Genomic DNA, 19,320 nt, shown 5'->3' on the forward strand with positions numbered 1-19,320 from the left:
TGGTGTGACATTCACCATTTTTCAATCCTCTAGGACCTGCCCAAAGTCCAGAGAGTTGTAGTAAATTATCACCAAAACCTGTACTATAACCTCTGCCATGTCTTTCAATACCCTGGGATGCATTCCATCAGGACCAGGGGTCTTGTCTATCTTCAGACCCACAAGTTTGCTCAGCACTACCTCTTTAATGATAGCTATTGCATTGAGCTCCTCACCTCCTACTGCATCCATATCATCTCTCTTTGGCATGTTAGACGTATCCTCCACTGCGGAGACTGACATAAAATAGTCATTCAAAGCCTTGGCCCTTTCCTCTTTACCCAATATCAATTCCTCCTTCTCGTCTTCCAAAAGACCTGCATTCACATCAGCCACCCTTTTCCGCTTTATATAGTTATAAAAACTTTTACTGTCCGTTTTTATATTTTGTGATAATTTATTTTCGATCTACCTTCCCTTTCTTTATTGCTCACTTTGTGGCTCTTTGTTGCTTTTTTAAGTCTTCCCAATTTTCCAGTTTCCCACTACTCTTGGTGAGTTTGTATGCACAAGCTTTTAGTTTGATGCCTTCTTTTATTTCTTTAGTAATCCAAGACTGACTCTCCCCACCCTTACTGTCCTTGCTTTTAACTGGAATATACTTCTGTTGAGCACCACGAAAAGTCTCTTTTCAAGTCTTCCATTGTTCCTCAACCGTCCCACCACATAGCTTGTGTTGCCAGTCTACACTAGCCAAATCCCATTGTAGTGTCCATTGTTTATCCAGGACTTTCAATATTCTGTAGCTTTCAATAAAATACCTCCTCATCCTCCTAAACTCCAACGAGTACAGGCCCAGAGCCATCAGACGCTGTTTCTCTTAAACCTCCTCTGGACCCTCTACATTGCCAGCATATCTTCCTTTGATAAGAGGCCAAAAACTGCTCACAATACTCCAAATGCAATCTGACTAATGCCTTATAAAGCCTCACCATCACATTATTCTCGTCCTTCCAAAACAAATGCCAATGTTGCATTTACTTCCTTACCACTGACTCAACCTGCAAGTTAACCTTTAGGGAATCCTGCACAAACACTCCTAAGTCTCCTTGCACCTTCGATTTCTGATTTCTCTCCCTGTTAGAAAATAGTACACACCTTTATTTCTTCTACAGAAGTGAAGGGGTTGGTGTTAGCTGTATTCCACTCGACTGTTTAAACATTTCCATAGATGCTGCCTGACCTGCTGAGTCCCGCCAGCATTTTGTGTGTGCTGCTTTCCTTTCCCCCAACCACAAGCTGCTCTGAAAAGTCACTGCTGTCCACAGCGAGGAACCTGCCAATTTCTAACTTCACCGTAAGCTCATCTACCTTGTTTTGTAAACTGCGTACCTTCAAATATAACGCCTTCAGTCCTCTTCAGTCTATTTGCCACCCCTCTTCCTAAATATATCAGAATCAGAATCAGGTTTATTAGCACCGGTACGTGACGTGAAATTTGTTAACTTAGCAGCAGCAGTTCAATGCAATACATAATTCAACAGAGAAAATAAATAAATAACAAAATAAAACAAAATAATAAATAAACAAGTAAATCAATTACATATATTGAATAGATTTTTTTAATGTGCAAAAATAGAAATACTGTATATTTAAAAAAGAGAGGTAGTGTCCAAAGCTTCAATGTCCATTTTGGAATTGGGGGGCAGAGGGGAAGAAGCTGTTGCTGAATCGCTGAGTGTGTGCCCTCAGGTTTCTGTACCTCCTCCCTGATGGTAACAATGAGAAAAGGGCATGCTCTGGGTGCTGGAGGTCCTTAATAATGGACGCTGCCTTTCTGAGACACCACTCCCTAAAGATGTCCTGGGTACATTGTTGGCTAGTGCCAAGATGTAGCTGACTAGATTTACAACCTTCTGCAGCTTCTTTCGGTCCTGTGCAGTAGCCCCTCCATACCAGACAGTGATGCAATCTGTCAGAATTCTCTCCACGGTACATCTATAGAAATTTTTGAGTGTTTTTGTTGACAAACCAAATCTCTTCAAACTCCTAATAAAGTATAGTTGCTGTCTTGCCTTCTTGATAATTGCATCAATGTGTTGGGACCAGGTTAGATCCTCAGCGATCTTGGCACCCAGGAACTTGAAACTGCTCACTCTCTCCACTTCTGATCCCTCTATGAGGACTGGTATGTGTTCCTTCATCTTACCCTTCCTGAAGTCCACAATCAGCTCTTTCATCTTACTGACATTGAGTACCATGTTGTTGCTGCAGCATCACTCCACTAGTTGGCATATCTCACTCCTGTACGCCCTCTCGTCACCACCTGAGATTCTACCAGCAATGGCTGTATTATCAGCAAATTTATAGATGGTATTTCAGCTATGCCTATCCACGCAGTCATGTGTATAGAGAGAGTAGAGCAGTGGGCTAAGCACACACCCCTGAGGTGCACCAGTGTTGATTGTCAGTGAGGAGGAGATGTTATCACCAATCCACACAGACTGTGGTCTTCCTGTTTGGAAGCTGAGGATCCAATTACAGAGGGAGGTACAGAGGCCCAGGTTCTGCAACTTCTCAATCAGGATTGTGGGAATGATGTATTAAATGCTGAGCTATGGTCGATGAACAGCATCCTGACGTAGGTGTTTGTGTTGTCCAGGTGGTCTAAAGCCGTGTGGAGAGCCATTGAGATTGCATCTGCCGTTGACCTATTGTGGTGATAGGTAAATTGCAATGGGTCCAGGTCCTTGCTGAGGCAGGAGTTCAGTCTAGTCATAACCAACCTCTCAAAGCATTTCATCACTGTCGATGTGAGTGCTACTGGACGATAGTCATTAAGGCAGCCCAGATTATTCTTCTTAGGCACTGGTATAATTGTTGCCTTTTTGAAGCAAGTGGGAACTTCCGCCCGTTACAGTGAGTGGTTGAAAATGTCCTTGAATACTCCCGCCACTTGGTTGCCACAGGTTTTCAGAGCCTTACCAGGTGCTCCATCAGGACCTTCTGCCTTGTGAGGATTCACTCTCTTTAAAGACAGTCTAACATCGGCCTCTGAGACGGAAATCACAGGGTCATCAGGAGCAGCAGGGATCTTCACAGCTGTAGTTGTGTTCTCCCTTTCAAAGCGGGATAGAAGGCATTGAGTTCATCTGGTAGTGAAGCATCGCTGCCATTCATGCTATTGGGTTTCGCTTTGTAGGAAGTAATGTCTTGCAGACCCTGCAGGAGTTGCTGTGCATCTGATATTGCCTCCAACCTCGTTCGAAATTGTCTCTTCACTCTTGAAATAGCCCTCTGCAAGTCATATCTGGTTTTCTGGTACAGGCTTAGGTTGCTGGACTTGAATGCCACAGATCTAGCCTTCAGTAGACAACGTACCTCCTGGTTCATCCAGAGCTTTTGGTTTGGGAACGTACAGTAAGTCTTTGTGGGCACACACTCATCCACACAGGTTTTAATTAAGTCGCTAACAACTGTAGCATACTAATCCAGATTCAAAAATGAGTCTCTGAATATGGTGTCTAAATTAAATTCTTAGCCCTTTCTAAATATTCTGCCATACATTTTATTCTGAAGGCTTCATGAACCTCTTCCTTTAGTTTTCTATTTTGTTGAGCCCACCCTCCCCACTACTTAGCTTGAAGTCCTATCCACAGCCCTAGTTATGCGATTTGTCAGGACCCTGGTCTTATCTGAACAGTTCCTTCATTCCCCAATACAGATGTCAATATTCCATGAAATCAGCCCCACTTCTCCCGCACAAATCTTTGAGCCACACGTATAACTCTCTAGTCGTCTTGACCCTGTGGCAATTTGCACATTGCTCAGGTACAGAGATTATTACCTTTTTGATTTTACATGTTAATTTAGTCCTTAGCCGCTCAAATTCCCTCAGCAGAATTTATTTCCTTAACCTTCCTATGTCACTGGTACCCAGGTGGATCATGACAGCTGCATCTTTCCCGCTCACTCCAGATTTCTCTGCAGATCAGATGAGATTCCCGAACCCAGGCATCAGCCTTTGAGACTTTCAATCCTTGCGACAGAGGATCGTGTGTATTCTCCTGATCATACTAATCCCCATTACTCTTAATCTTCTCTTCCCCCTCCTGAATAGTTCCCTGAACCATGCATGGTACCATGGTTCAGTTGCTTATCGTTCCTACAGCCCTCACTCTCACCCGCACAGGGAGCAACAATCTCAGACCTGCTAGAGAAGCTCAAAGGCTCTCCCTACTTGCCTCATTTAATCACACCCTGTTTTCCCTGGCCAAAGTTCAAAGTAAATTTATTAGCTAAGTATATATACGTCACCATATACTACCTCAAGATTCTTTTTCTTGTGGGCATTCAAAAACACAATAGAATCAATGAAAAACTGCACACAACAGACGGGCAAACAGAAGACAACTGTGCAAATATTAAAAATAAAAATAAGAAGAATAATAAATCCTTCTTCTTAACCCCATCACTCCACTGGGACATAGATTGCCAACAGCATCTTGCCATTTAGAAGATGCCCCTCTGCTTATCTTTGTATCATCTGCAAACATTGCCACAATGCCATCAATTCCATTATCTAAGTCAATGATAAACAATGTTAAAAGCAGTAGTCCCAATACCGACCCCTGAGAAACGCCACTAGTCACCTGCAGCCAACCAGAAAAAGCCTCTCTTATTCCCAGTTGCTACCTTCTGTCTGCCAACCTTTCCGCTAGCCATGTCAGTATCTTTCCTGTAACGCCATAGGATTTTATCTTATTAAGCAGCCTCATGTGTGGCACCTTATCAAATGCCTTCTGAAAATCAGGTAAACGATATCCACTGCCTCTCCTTTGTCCACCCCACTTCTACCTTCCTCAAAGAACTCTAACAGATTTGTCAGGCAAAATTTCCCTGTACAGAAACCATGCTGACTTTGACTTATTTTATCATTAGTCTCCAAGTACCCCGAAACTTCATCCTAAATAATAAACTCCAACACTTCCCCAGCCACTAAGGTTAGGCTAACTGGCCTATAATTTCCTTTCTTTTTCCTTCCTGCCTTTTTAAAGAGTGGAGTGACATTTGCAATCTTCCAGTCCTCCATGCCAGAACCAAGTGATTCTTGAAAGCTCATGACCAATCATTATCTCTTCAGCAAACTCTCTCAGGACTCTGGGATGTAGCCCAGGTGACTTATCCACCTTAAGACCATTGAGTTTGCCAAGCACTTTTTCCTTTGTAATAGCAATTGCTCTCACTCCCTGATGCTCATGGACCTCTGGCACACTGCTAGTGTTTTCCACAGTGAAGACTGGTGCAAAGTACCCATTAAATTCATCTGCCATTTCTTTGTCCCCCAATACCAGCATCATTTTCCAGTGGTCCAATATCAACTCTCACCTCCCTTTTACTCTTTATATAATTGAAAAAACATTATAATATTCTGCTTTATATTATTGGCTAGTTTGCCCTCATATTTCATCTTTTCCCTTCTTATAGCTTTTTTAGTTGCCTTATGTTGGATCTTTAAAGCTTCCCAATCATCCAACTTCCCACTCACTTCTGCTACCTGATGTGCCCTTTCCTTGGATTTTGTGCAATCTTTAACTTCCCTTGTCAGCCACGGTTGCCTACCGCTGCCATTGGAGAACTTCTTCCTCTGTGGGACTTATCCATCCTGCACCTTGTGAGCTATTCCCAGGAAATTCAGCCATCTCTGCTCTGCCGTCATCCCCGCCAGTATCCTCCTCCAATCCACCGGAGATCCTCTCCCATGCCTTTGTAATTCCCTTTATTCCATTGCAATACATGTGACTTGTGCTTCTCCCTCTCAAACTGCAGTATGAATTCAATCATATTATGAGCACTGCCTACTAAGGGTTCCTCTAGGTTAAGCTCCTTAATAAGATTTGGGTTATTACACAACACCCATTCTAAAATAGTCTTTCCCTAAATAGGTTCAAGCACAAGCTGCTCTACACAGCCATCTCATAGGCATTCACCAAATTCACTCTCTTGCAATCCGACAGCAACCTGATTTTCCCAATCCCCATGCACATTACAATTGTGTCATTACCTCTACTACATGCCTTTTCCAGCTCGGTTTGCAATCTCAACCCCACATTTTGGCTACTATTTGGAGGCCTATATGTGATTCCCATAATGGTTTTTCTACCCTTGCAATTCTTAACTCCACCCACAAAGATTCAATATTCTCCGACCCTATGTCATCTCTTTCTAAAGATATAATTCCATTTCTTACCAACAGAGCCACACCACCGCCAGGCCTGTCCTTTTGATACAAAATATATCCTTTGCTGCTAAGCTCCCAACTACGACCTTCTTTCAGCCACGACTCAGTGATGCCCACAATGTCATACTGAGCAATCTCTAATTGTGCCACGAGTTCATTCACCTTATTCCGAATGCTATGCACATACAAATACAGCACATTCGGTCCTGCGTTCTTCGCCCTTTTGAATTTTGCCTCCATAAATACCTCATTTGTTCCTACGTGCCTATTTTCCGTTTCCTTTTTCTCTTAACCAAGGTCTCAATACCTCTCGAAAACTAAAATCCCTACACTTGCTATCTTTACTTTTTATTCTGACAGGTGCATACAAACTTTGTACTCTCAAAATTTTTATTTTGAAGGCCTCCCACTTTCCAAGTATACCTTTGCCAGAAAACTGCCTGTCCTAATCCACACTTGCCAGATCATTTCTCATATCATCAAAATTGGCCTTTCTCCAATTTAGGATCTTATCCCAGGGACCAGACCCATCTTTTTGCACCTGAACTCAATAATCATCTCTTTGATTTGCTGATATTCAGTAAAAGGTTTTTGTTGTGGCACCATTCAGCCAAATTCTCAGTCTTTCTCCTATTTTTTAGTTTCACCACTTTTGATTCGGCCAATGTCAGTCGTGTCATCAGCAAACTTAAATATGGCATTTAATCTGTACCTACCCACACAGTCATAAGTGTAAAGTGAGTAGAGCAGGGGGCTAAGCACACAGCCTTGTGGTGCACCTGTGCAGATGGAGATCATGGAGGAGATGGTGTTGCCAATCTGAACTGACTGGGGCCTGTAAGTGTGGAGATCAAGGATCCAGTTGCATAAAGAAATATTGAGGCCTAGGACTTGAAGATTATTGATTATTGAGGGGATAATAGTATTAAAAACCAAGCTGTAGTCAATGAGGAGCTGAGAGAAGAGTCAATGAAAGCACATCAAATATCAAACTGTTGCTCCGGTAGGCAAATTGGAGCAGATTCATATTTGCATAGTTTGGTGTCTTTTGCACTCTGGTTGAATGCCCTAGTTGGGTGGTCTTTCATTGATTCTGTTAATGTTATTATTCTATAGATTTGTTGAGTCTGTCCACAAGAAAATGAATCTCAAGGTTATATATGGTGACATGTATGTACTTTGATAATAAGTTTACTTTCAACTTTGAACTTTGAAACAAGTGGGTACCTCAGATGCTGAAGTGAGAGGCTAAAGGCCTCAGTGAACACTCCAGCCAGCTGAGTAGCACAGGTCTTTAGTGTTCAGCCAGTACCCCATCTCAGCCAGATGCTTTCCGTGGGACCACCCTCCTGAAGAATGTTTCCATATCGGTCTCAGAGACTGAAATCATGGGGACATGGGAATGCATGAAGGTGCCACCATGTTTTCAACTTCAAGTTGAGTTTATTGTCATTCAACCATACACATGCATGGATACAACCAACTGAAACACCATTCCTCTGGATTGAGGTGCACAATACAATACATATAACTCATGCACATAATGTGTAAAATAACATTAATACAAATAAATTAACAAATAATGAGGTGCATGTACAACACAAGTTAAAAAGCAAACAGTATGACACTACTGGCATTTCATGTGTGATGAGACCTGTGTGGTGGCCCGGAATTCAGTCGTCTCAAGGCCTGTTTCTCATCCTAACTGTTCTTATCCTAATGCTACGGTACCTCCTGCCTGATGGTAGAGAATCAAAGAGATTTTTAGACAGATGGGAAGGATCATTGACTATGCCAAGGGTTTTGCGTATGCAGCACTCCTGATAAATGTTGCTGAAGGGTTGATGAATCTCTCAGCAGTCCTCACAATCCTTTGTTCAGATGCCTTGCAATTCCCGTACCAGATGGTGATGTAGCTGGTCAGTAAGGAGGTGATGTTGAGGTACCAGGTGAGATTGTCCAGTATGAGCCATCCCAGAAACTTGCTGCTCATAACTCTCTCCACGGAGGAGCCGTGCATGTGCAGTGAGGAGCGGTCAGTCTGAACCTTCCTAAAGTCCACAATCGTCTCTTTGGTCTTGTTCAGGTTGAGGCTCAACTTGTTGTGATCGCATCATTCTACAAGGTGTTTTACCTCCTCTCTGTACGCCATCTTGTTGTCATTGTTGATGAGGCCAATAATCAGCAAACTTGATTATTTGGTTTGAACTGGATCTAGCGTGCAGTCATGCGTCAACAGCGTGAACGGCAGTGGGCTGAGCATATGGCCCTGGGGAGCGCCGGTGTTCAGCGCGATGGAGCTAGAAGTGTTTCTGCCCACACAGACTGACAGTGGCCTTTCTGTCGAGAAGTCCAGGATCCAGTGACAGATAGGTGTTGATAATCAAAGTGAGCATCAAAAGCATCAAGCTGCTCCAGGAGCAAAACCTTGGTTTCACTTTGTAGGAGGTGATTCCATTCAAACAGCTGTCGAGTATCCTTCTGTGATTCGTTTGGGCTGGAGTTACCATTTCACATGTGAGGTGGCTTTCTGGATGTCGAATCTTGTATTTTAGTTGGTCACCAGGCTCAGCAGGTCTGGCAGCATCAATGGAAATAAATAAACAGTCAACATTTCTGGCCGAGACCCTTCTTCAGGACCATTTAATAGAGCAGAGGAGATCAAGTAAACGCAGCCTAGTTAATACAATAGGTCATTTAATTCACCAGACATTACCCATTTAATACAACAAGGAGAATCTATTTAATCCAAAATACAGTTAACTAATATATAGAACATAGAAATCTACAGCACAGTAAAGGCCCTTCAGCCCACAATGTTGTGCCAACCATGTAACCTACTCTAGAAACTGCCTAGAATTTCCCGACCGCATAGCCCTCTATTTTTCTAAGCTCCATATAACTATCTAAAAGACTCCATGTGAAGCATTTTACAATAGCAAACTTGTACGGTATCTTCAACTTGTATGGTCCTCTATAAAAACAATTTAAAGCAACAATCTATTACATTTTGCAAAACAAGTTTTGTAAATAATTGGGAGATCCTACTTAACACAATAATTTAGCAGTTTATTTCATGCAGCAAATACAATTTATTGCCATTGTATTTAATACAATAAAATAGTTATTTAATATAGCAAGCTAATCTGGTAAATCACGCATACTCACTGCAAGAAATAATCTATTTCATAAAGCTCTATGAAGGGTCTCAGCTCAAAATATTGACTCTTTATCCCTCTTCATTGATGCTGCCTGACTTGCTGAGATCCATAAATATTTTGTGTGTTTTACTCTGCTTAAAAGAGCAAGGGATCAATTTAGTACAGTGAAGTCTATTTATAGAAACATAGAAAACCTACAGCAGAATACAGAGACGACACCAGTGCCAAGCTGTATCGGCGCTTGCCCTTCCCTTGGACTACATCAGTGACATGGAGAGGGGGAACCCACTGCATGGGCAACAGCCGGTTCTTCAAATCTTCCTGCCCAGGCTTGCCCAGGCTTGGAGAGGGCACAGTCCACCAGAGGCACAAACTCATGATCCCCTGGGATCGACGGCTGCCTACTACTATTTCTTTGGAATGTGGGAGGAAGCCAGGGCCCCCAGAGGAAACCCATGCAGTCACAAGGAGAACATACAAACAGCTGTGGTAAGTGAAGCTGGGTCGCTTGTAATATAATAGTGTTATACTAACTGCTAAGCTACCATGCCACCCTGTTAATTTATTTAATGCAGAATATAGACTGTTTAATATAGTAAACAGTATTTGATATTGGAAACAATCAATTAAATATTGTAAAATACAATAATAAAACAAACAGTTTCTTCACTCAGCAACAGAACCTATTTGGTACAGTGAGTAAACTATTTAGTACACAAATATCTGTGCATGTCAGATATCTGAGTTTTATTAAAAAAGCAGACAGAGTCTACTTAATGCCACAAAACGATCTAGTTAATGCAGCAAAGTACACAATTCAGCAAACTGAATCTATCTCCAATAGGAAATAGTGTACACACAATAGAACAAAAAATCTTTTACTTAACTCCTCAAACTGAGTCCGTTTAATTTGACAAAAAAATCCCCTTTTTAATAAAGCAAATAAGTTTATATAATAAAAGTAAACTAGCCAGATGAATACCACAAATGCAGTCTGTTTCACACAGCAAGTAGAATCTGTTTAAATGGACATAGCAGTCTATATAATACACTAAACAGTGTCTACCTCATGTATCAAACAATTCCTGATTAATACAACAAATAGTCTACTAAAAGAGCAGCAAGTATTTATAATAAAATCTATGGCTACTTAATTCAGCAAACATTGTAATTATAGGAAATCTGTGAAGAAATTTGTGCACTTTCAATACAGACAAGCCTTTTTAAGAGAAAAATAAGATTTATCTAATAGTGCAAAGCGTCTATTTAATAGCAAAGGTAGAAACTAATGCCAGAGAACAACTGGTAGTATGAGTTCAGAATGGCACAATGACGTTGGTTAATTTAAAGCAACAAGCAGAGCCAATTTAGTGTCATAAAATTCTGTAGGTCTATTTAATTCAGCAAACGGAATCTACTTAAGTGAATTTGACTGACGTTATCCCCTCTGTTCCAGCAGCCTGATGGCTGAAGGGTAATAACTGTTCCTGAACCTGGTGGTGTGGGTCCTGAGGCTCCTGTACCTTCTTCGTGTTAGTAGCAGTGAGAAGAGAGTATAGTCTGGGGGGGGGGGGGGTGTCCTGGTGTCCTTGATGATGGATATTGCTTTCCTTCAACATTGCTCCATGCAGATGTGTTCAATGGTGGGGAGGATGTTAGCTGTGATGGACTGTGCTGCATCCACTACTTTTTGTAGGCTTTTCCATTCGAGGGCATTGGCGTTTCCATTCCAAGCCATGATGCAGCCAGTCAATATACTCTCCAATACACCTCTACAGAAGTTTGATAAAGTTTCACATGTCATGCCCAAATCCCTAAGGAAGTAGAGGCACTACTGTGCTTTCTTCATAATTGCACTTACGCGCTGGGCCTAGGTCAGTTCCTCTGAAATAATAACACCAAGGAATTTAAAGTTGCTGACCCTCTCCACCTCTGATCCTCCAATGAGGTCTGGATCATGGATCTCCAGTTTGCTCCTTCTGTAGTCAATATTAAGCTCTTTGGTCTTGTTGACATTGAGTAAGAGGCTGCTGTTTTGGCACCACTCAGCCAGATTTTCAGTCTCCCTCCTTTATGCTGATTTGTCACCACCTTTGATCTGGCCAACAACAGTGGTGTCGTCAGCAAACTTGTATACGGTGTTGGAGTTGTGCTCAGCCACACAGTCGTAAGTGTAAAGTGAGTAGAGCAGGGGGCTAAGCACACAGGCCTGTGGTACACCTGTGCTGATGGAGATTGTGGAGATGTTGTTGCCAATCTGAACTGACCGGAGTTTGCAAGTGAGGAAATCTTGGATTCAATTGCACAAGGAGGTATTGAGGCCAAGGTCTTGAAATTTATTGATTAGTTCTGAGTGATAGTATTGAATGCTGAGCTGTATGCATCCTAATGTATACATCTTTTCCATCCAGATGTTTAGAGGGACTAGCTCAGGTGGACAACTTGGTCAGTATGCACAAGTTGGGCCAAAGGGTCTGTTTCTGTGTGATGCACCATCAATAACTCTCTCTGAGACATAGGCGAGATATCGGCTTTTATTGACTGGAAGAAGGAACCAGGAGTGAGTGTCTATCATACAAGGTCTTGGAGACTGAGGCCGAGCGTCAGGCCGCAGATCTCCTTTATACAGGGGCCTGTGGGAGGAGCCACAGGAGAAGTCAGCAGGGGCGTGTCCAGACAGGCACATAGTTCACCACACTGTGCTGTATACTACGACCCAATTGAATGCAGTTAGTGCTGGCGCTTACTACACAGTCTTAACAAAGCTGAGGACCTGCAATACCAGTTAACTAAGCTGCAGCAGAATATTTTTTTCCCAATCTGTTGCATAAAGATTGGAAGTGTCCAGCAAGCAGAGCAGAGTGCAAAACACCAGACAGTTTATTGACAATAGACAGTAGGTGCAGGAGTAGGCCATTCGGCCCTTCTAGCCAGCACCGCCATTCACTGTGATCATGGCTGATCATACACAATCAGTACCCCGTTCCTGCCCTCTCCCCATATCCCTTGACCCCGCTATCTATAAGAGCTCTATCTAACTCTCTTTTGAATGCATCCAGAGACTTGGCCTCCACTGCCTTCTGGGGCACAGCATTCCACATATCCACCACTCTCTGGGTGAAAAAGTTTTTCCGCATCTCTGTTCTAAATGGCCTACCCCTTATTCTTAAACTGTGGCCTCTAGTTCTGGACTCACCCATCAGCGGGAACATGCTTCCTGCCTCCAGTGTGTCCAATTCCTTAATAATCTTATATGTCTCAATCAGATCCCCTCTCATCCTTCTAAATTCCAGTGTATACAAGCCCAGTTGCTCCAATCTTTCAACATATGACAGTCCCGCCATTCTGGGAATTAACCTTGTGAACCTACGCTGCACTCCCTCAATAGCAAGAATGTCCTTCCTCAAATTTGGAGACCAAAACTGCACACAATACTCCAGGTGGGGTCTCACCAGGGCCCTGTACAGCTGCAGAAGGACCTCTTTACTCCTATACTCAATTCCTCTTGTTATAAAGGCCAGCATGCCGTTAGCTTTCTTCACTGCCTGCTGTACCTGCATGCTTGCTTTCATTAACTGATGTACAAGAACAACTATATCTCGTTGTACTTCCCCTTTTCCTAACTTGACTCCATTCAGATAGTAATCTGCCTTCCTGTTCTTGCCACCAAAGTGGATAACCTCACATTTATCCACATTAAACTGCATCTGCCACACATTTGCCCACGCACCCAACCTGTCCAAGTCACACTGCATTCTCATAACATCTTCCTGACATTTCACACTGCCACCCAGCTTTGCATCATCAGCAAATTTGCTAATGTTACTTTTAATTCCTTCATTTAAATCATTAATGTATATTGTAAACAGCTGCGGTCCCAGCACCGAACCTTGCGGTATCCCACTGGTTACAGCCTGCCATTCCGAAAGGGACCTGTTAATCGCTACTCTTTGTTTCCTGTCAGCCAGCCAATTTTCAATCCACGTCAGTACTCTGCCCCCAATACCATGTGCTCTAATTTTGCCCACTAATCTCCTATGTGGGACTTTATCAAAAGCTTTCTGGAAGTCCAGGTACACTACATCCACTGGCTCTCCCTTGTCCATTTTCATAGTTACATCCTCAAAAAACTCCAGAAGATTAGTCAAGCATGATTTTCCCTTCATAAATCCATGCTGACTCGGACTGATCCTTCTACTGCTATCCAAATGTGTCGTAATTTCCTCTTTTATAATTGACTCCAGCATCTTACCCACCACTGACGTCAGGCTAACCGGTCTATAATTCCCTGTTTTCTCTCTCCCTCCTTTCTTGAAAAATGGGACAACATTAGCCACCCTCCAGTCAGCAGGAACTGTTCCTGAATCTATAGAACATTGGAAAATGATTACCAATGCGTCCACGATTTCTGGAGCCACCTCTTTAAGTACCCTGGGATGCAGACCATCAGGTCCTGGGGACTTATCAGCCTTCAGACTCAACAATCTATCCAACACCGTTTCCGGCCTAATATAAATTTATTATAAATTTAATATGTTTATTATGCAAAGAATTGTCCTGTGGGTAACTTGGCTAATAATCTGGGAAATGTATAATGGAAGATACACTGTGACACTGTGTTATTGATTTTACGGTACCTCAGAATGATAACTTACTTCTCATTTGCAAATAGAATGAAGTCATGATTGGCTGCTGCTGGGGTTTTCTGGGTAGAGTGAATCCGCTGTCTGGATGTTCTCGGCTGGATGTCAATCACCAAGACCAGGATGGAAGCACAGCCTTGATAACTGCAGCTCAGGCAGGTGGGTATGTGGTGGATTATGGGTGGGTGGAAGACTATCAAGATATGGGAGATCTGATGTGGCATCACAGTGTAGAAGTGCATGCACTGTTGCCAAACACTACTTGTGAGCAAGACCATGGCTTCTCCTGACGGGAGCAAATCGTTCGCCATGATAGGGAAGGCTGAGTTCCATTGTTGAACTAAAACAGTTAGCAGGGTGAAAAGAACAGATAGGGCCAATGCCTAACAAAATGCACAATTAAATAATCATAACCTCCACAAACATGAGAATCCAATCCGTGAAGCAATGTTCTGGGAATTAACAGAGTGAAGACAATGTAAAATAAAAAAAACTACCATCTTTCTGAAGTGAGATTTTAAACAATGGCCTCCACTTGGAGTGAGATATCAGAAAAAATCCTTTGCTTGTAGTGAGATATTGAGCAATGGATTGATACTCAGGCAATGTCCTCTACACACAGTGTGATGTCAAACAATGTTCGTTGCGGAAAATGAGAGATTATGCCACATTCTCTACACAGTGTAAGATAGGAGAAAATGTTATCTGTGTGGAAGGAGATATTTGACATCCTTTAAGATCTTAGCGGTTAAGATGCAGAGAAGGTTTACAAGGATGTTGCCGGGACTTGAAAAACTGAGTTACAGAGAAAGGTTGAATAGGTTATTCCCTGAAGTGTAGAAGAATGAGGGGAGACTTGATAGAGGTATATAAAATTATGATGGGTATAGATAGAGTTATGCAAGCAGGCTTTTTCCACTGAGGCTAAAATACCAGAGGACATGGGTTAAGGGTGAAGGGGAAAAGTTTAAAGGAAACATTGGAGGGGGCTTCTTCACACAGAGAGTGGTGGGAGTGGGGAATGAGCTGCCAGATGAAGTGGTGAATGCGGGCTCACTTTTAACATTTAAGAAAAACTTGGCCAGGTACATGGATGAGAGGTGTATAGAGGGATATGGTCCAGGTGCAGATCAGTGGGACAAGGCAGAAAAATGGTTCAGCACAGCCAAGAAGGGCCAAAGGGCCTGTTTCTGTGCTGTAATGTTCTATGGTTCTCTGGTTCTAAATTAGGATATTAGACATTGTCTTTTCCACAGCACGAAATATTAGATAACATCCTTGGAGTGGATATTAGACAATATCCTCTGCATGGATTCAGGTGGCAGACAGTCCAGTGCATCAAATGAGATGTAAGTCAGCATCCACTGCGTTGAGGGTGGGTGAGTGGCAAGGGTGGGTACACGGTTTGAGACGGGTATTGCGATTGCTCACAACATCTCAAGCCCTCTAATAGCTTTGTCGTATTGAGGCAGGGAAAGGAAGAAATGAAGTAGGGATAACTCTTACTTCAGTGGTGGGCATATTATTGGAGAAGATTCTTAGAAACAGGATGGCTCTGTGAGAGGTAGATCAAGCTTTGTGAGCTTGATTGACTTCCTTGAGGAAGTGACAAAGCACATTGATGAAGGTAGAGCAGTAGATGTGGTGTATATGGATTTTACTAAGGTGTTTGATTAGCTTCCTCATGGGAGGCTCATTCAGAAAGTCAAAAGGCATGGGATCCAAGGAAACTTGTCTGTGTGGACTCAGAAGGCAGAGGGTGGTTGCAGATGGAGTGCATTCTGCCTGGAGGTCGGTGACCAGTGGTGTTCAACAGGGATCTGTACTGGGATCCCTGCTCTTTGTGATTTTTTATAAATGACCTGGATGAGGAAGTGGGAGGGTGGGCTAGTAAGTTTGCAGATGACACAGAGGTTGGTGGAGTTGTGGATAGTATAGAAAGTTGCTGTCAATTACAATGGAACACTATGCATAGTGCATAGCTGGGCTGAGAAGTGGCAGGTGGAGTTCAATCTGAAAAACCGTGGTGTGATACACTTTGGAAAGTCAAATTTGAAGGGAGAAGACAGGATATTGGCAGGATTCTTAGCAGTGTGGAGGAACAGAGGGATCTTATTCAATGGATTTAGTACATCTCATTCAATAGATGTATCAGCTTTTAATAATCCAATGCTCTATAAAACTCTGGTTAGACCATATTTGGAGTATTGTATTCAGTTCTGGTCTCATTATAGGAAGGACGTGGAAGCTTTAGAGAGGGTGCAGAGGAGATTTACCAGGATGCTGTCTGGGTTAGAGAGCAAGACTTATGAGAATAGGTTGAGTGAGCTAGAGCTTTTCTCTTTGGAGAGAAGGAGGGTGAGAGGTGACTTGATAGAGGTGTACAAGATGATAAGAGGCATAGATCAAATGAGGACAGACAGTGCCTTTCTCCCCAGGGCAGCAATGGCTTCTACAAAGGGGCCTAACTTTAAGGTGATTGGAGGAAAGCATAGAGAGAATTTCCGAGGTAGTTTTTTTATATACACGGAGAGCAGTACATTGGTGGAGCATGCTGCCAGGGATTGTGGTAGAAGCAAATATGCTAAGGACATTTAAGAGATTCTTAGATAGGCACATAGATAGAAAAATGGAGGGCTATGTGGGAAGGAAGAGTTAGATTGATCTTCGAGTAAGTTAAAGTGTCGGCACAGCATCATGGGGGCTAAAGGGCCTGCAATGTGCTGTACTGGTCTATGTACTACTAGGTCCTGGGGCTCAACACCTCCCTTTGCAAATGGATCCTTAACATCCTGACCAACAGACCCCAAACAGTAAGGGACAACACCCTGTCACAATTATTATCAACACCAGTGCTCCACAAGATTGTCCCCTACTCTACTCCCTGTACACTCATGACTGTGTGGCCTAACTCCATCTACAAGTGTGCAGTAGTAGGCCGGATCACTAATATTGATGAGTCGGAGTACAGGATCGAGAGTCTAGTGGTATGTTGTCATGACAGAAATATTTCCCTCAGCATCAGCAATAAAAGAACCTTCGATTGACTTCAGGAAGAGGGATGGTGCACACATTCCTGGTTGTTTACTTTAATGGAGCTGAAGTAGAGCACTGAATCTGTGGAATTCATTTCCACAGAGGGCTCTGAAGGCCAAGTCATTGGGAATATGTAAAGTGGGGGTTGATAAGATTTTGATTAGTAAGGGCATGGAAAGTTACAGAGAGAAGGCAAGATAACAGGGTTGAGATGGATAATAAATCAGCCATGATGAAATGGCACAGCAGACTCGGTGGCCCAAATGGCCTATTTCTGCTCCTATGTCTTATGGTGTTATTATCACCAATAGCTTGTCCAGTACCAACCATGTATAAAACCATGGATAAAAAAACACCAACATTTCTACTTCCTCGGTAGGCTAAAGAAATTCGGCATTTCCCCATCGACCCTCACTAGCTTTTATAGATGCACCATAGAAGGCATTTTATCTACATACATCAAGGCTTGGTATAGCAACTGCTCTGCAAGAAACTGCAGCAAATTATGGACACAGCTCAGCACAACACGGCAACAAGCCTTCTTTCCACTTCTCACTGCTTCAGTAAAAAAGCCAAAGTAACTTCAGACCTCTCCCACTCTGGATATTCTCTCTTCTTCCCCTGCCCATTGGGAAGGAGATACAAAAGCTTAAAAACACATAACACCAGGCCCAAGGACAGCTTCTATCCCACCGTCGAACAATCCCCTACTACAATAAGCTAGATTGTGAAGTCAAGAATACACCTCATCATGGCAGCAGGGACATCAATGGGAGTGGAATCAAGTAGAGAGTGATCCCTATGGAAAGCTGAGAGGTGGGGTGAGGGAAACTTCTCTGCATTTTTTTTCTGTTTAATAATGTTTTTCCTATAACAGGATGACTAAACCTGTCACAATGTTCCAAGTGTAGCCTCACCAACATCTTGTACAACTGCAACATAACTTCCCAATGCCCTAACTGATGAAGGCCAGTGCGCCAAATGTCTTCTTCAACACCCAACCTAACTATGACACCAATTTCTGCAACCTATAACTTTGCACCCCTCCATCCCACTGCTCCCTAACACTTCCAGGGCATTATCATTCTCAGTACAAGTCCTACCTGCTTTGATCTCTCAAAATGCAATACCTCACTAAATGATCTGAATTTAAATTCACCAGTGTTCCTTGTTCTGGTTCCCTTTCTGTCACCTCTGTTGGAATATTTACCTGTGTGACTGGAGAGTGGAAGCAGGGCTGCCTTTGGCTGTGAAGGGATACAAGACTGTATTTAACTGTGATGGTATGCACAATCAAATAGGCAACCCACATAACTGAACATAAAACATGGAATGGTACAGTACAACGCAGGCCCTTTGGCCCACAATGTTGTTGTCAGGAAATGTAAAGGAAGCTTGACCCAAAAAGCAGAGCAGCAGAGACAATTCAACAATGAACAATATTTTAGAAACACAGAAAACCTACAGCACAATACAGACCCTTTGGCCCACAAAGCTGTGCCGAACATGTACATACTTTCGAAATTACCTAGGGCTACCCATAGCCCTCTATTTTTCTGAGCTCCATGTACCTATCCAGGAGTCCGTTAAAAGACCCTGTCGTATCCACCTCCACCACCATTGCTGACCCTATTTCACGCACTCACCACTCTCTGCATTAAAAAAAACTTATCGTGTGTGTGTGTGTGTGTGTGTGTGTGTGTGCGCCCTTAACTCCTGGTGGAGTCGTCGGGGCACTGTCATGACAAGCTTTTTGCACTGATCTTTTTGGTGATTGCTCATTGTACAGCGTGTCTTGGGCATCTGAAACCTGGCAGAGACCATCCCTCTCCAGGTTTATTAATTTTTTTTTTGTTGCTCAACCCAGGCACAGATGGAGACCGTGCAAGGGACCCCACCAGATTTGAACTCGGGACATCTTGCCCTGAAGTCCAGCGCTGATGCCACTACGCCACCAGCTGGTTAACCTCTGTACCTACTTCCAAGCACCTTAAAACTGTGCCCTCTCATGTTAGCCATTTCAGTCCTGGGAAAAAGCCTCTGACTATCCACACAATCAATGCCTCTCATCGTCTTATACACCTCTATCAGGTCACCTCTCATCCTCCATCGCTCCAAGGAAAAAAGGCCGAATTCACTCAGCCTATTCTCATAAGGCATGTTCCCCAATCCAGGCAACATTCTTGTAAATCTCCTCTGCACCCTTTCTGTAGTTTCCACATCCTTCTTGTACTGAGGTGACCAGAACTGAGCACAGTAC

The 19,320-nt window shown here is 43.0% G+C and overlaps 1 protein-coding gene across 5 annotated transcripts in view; it reads left to right on the plus strand.

The window, feature by feature from the left end:
* LOC132384725 (ankyrin repeat domain-containing protein 33B-like) overlaps positions 1–19,320 on the plus strand; it is a 59,598-nt gene that overhangs the window by 26,348 nt on the left and 13,930 nt on the right. For all 5 annotated transcript variants that reach the window (XM_059956134.1, XM_059956133.1, XM_059956132.1 and 2 more), the window contains one exon: positions 14,054–14,183. In XM_059956134.1, the coding sequence (XP_059812117.1) occupies positions 14,054–14,183 (130 nt within the window). The remainder of the gene's footprint in view (positions 1–14,053; positions 14,184–19,320) is intronic.

This window comes from Hypanus sabinus, chromosome X1 (assembly GCF_030144855.1).
Source record: "Hypanus sabinus isolate sHypSab1 chromosome X1, sHypSab1.hap1, whole genome shotgun sequence".
NCBI lineage: Eukaryota > Metazoa > Chordata > Chondrichthyes > Myliobatiformes > Dasyatidae > Hypanus > Hypanus sabinus.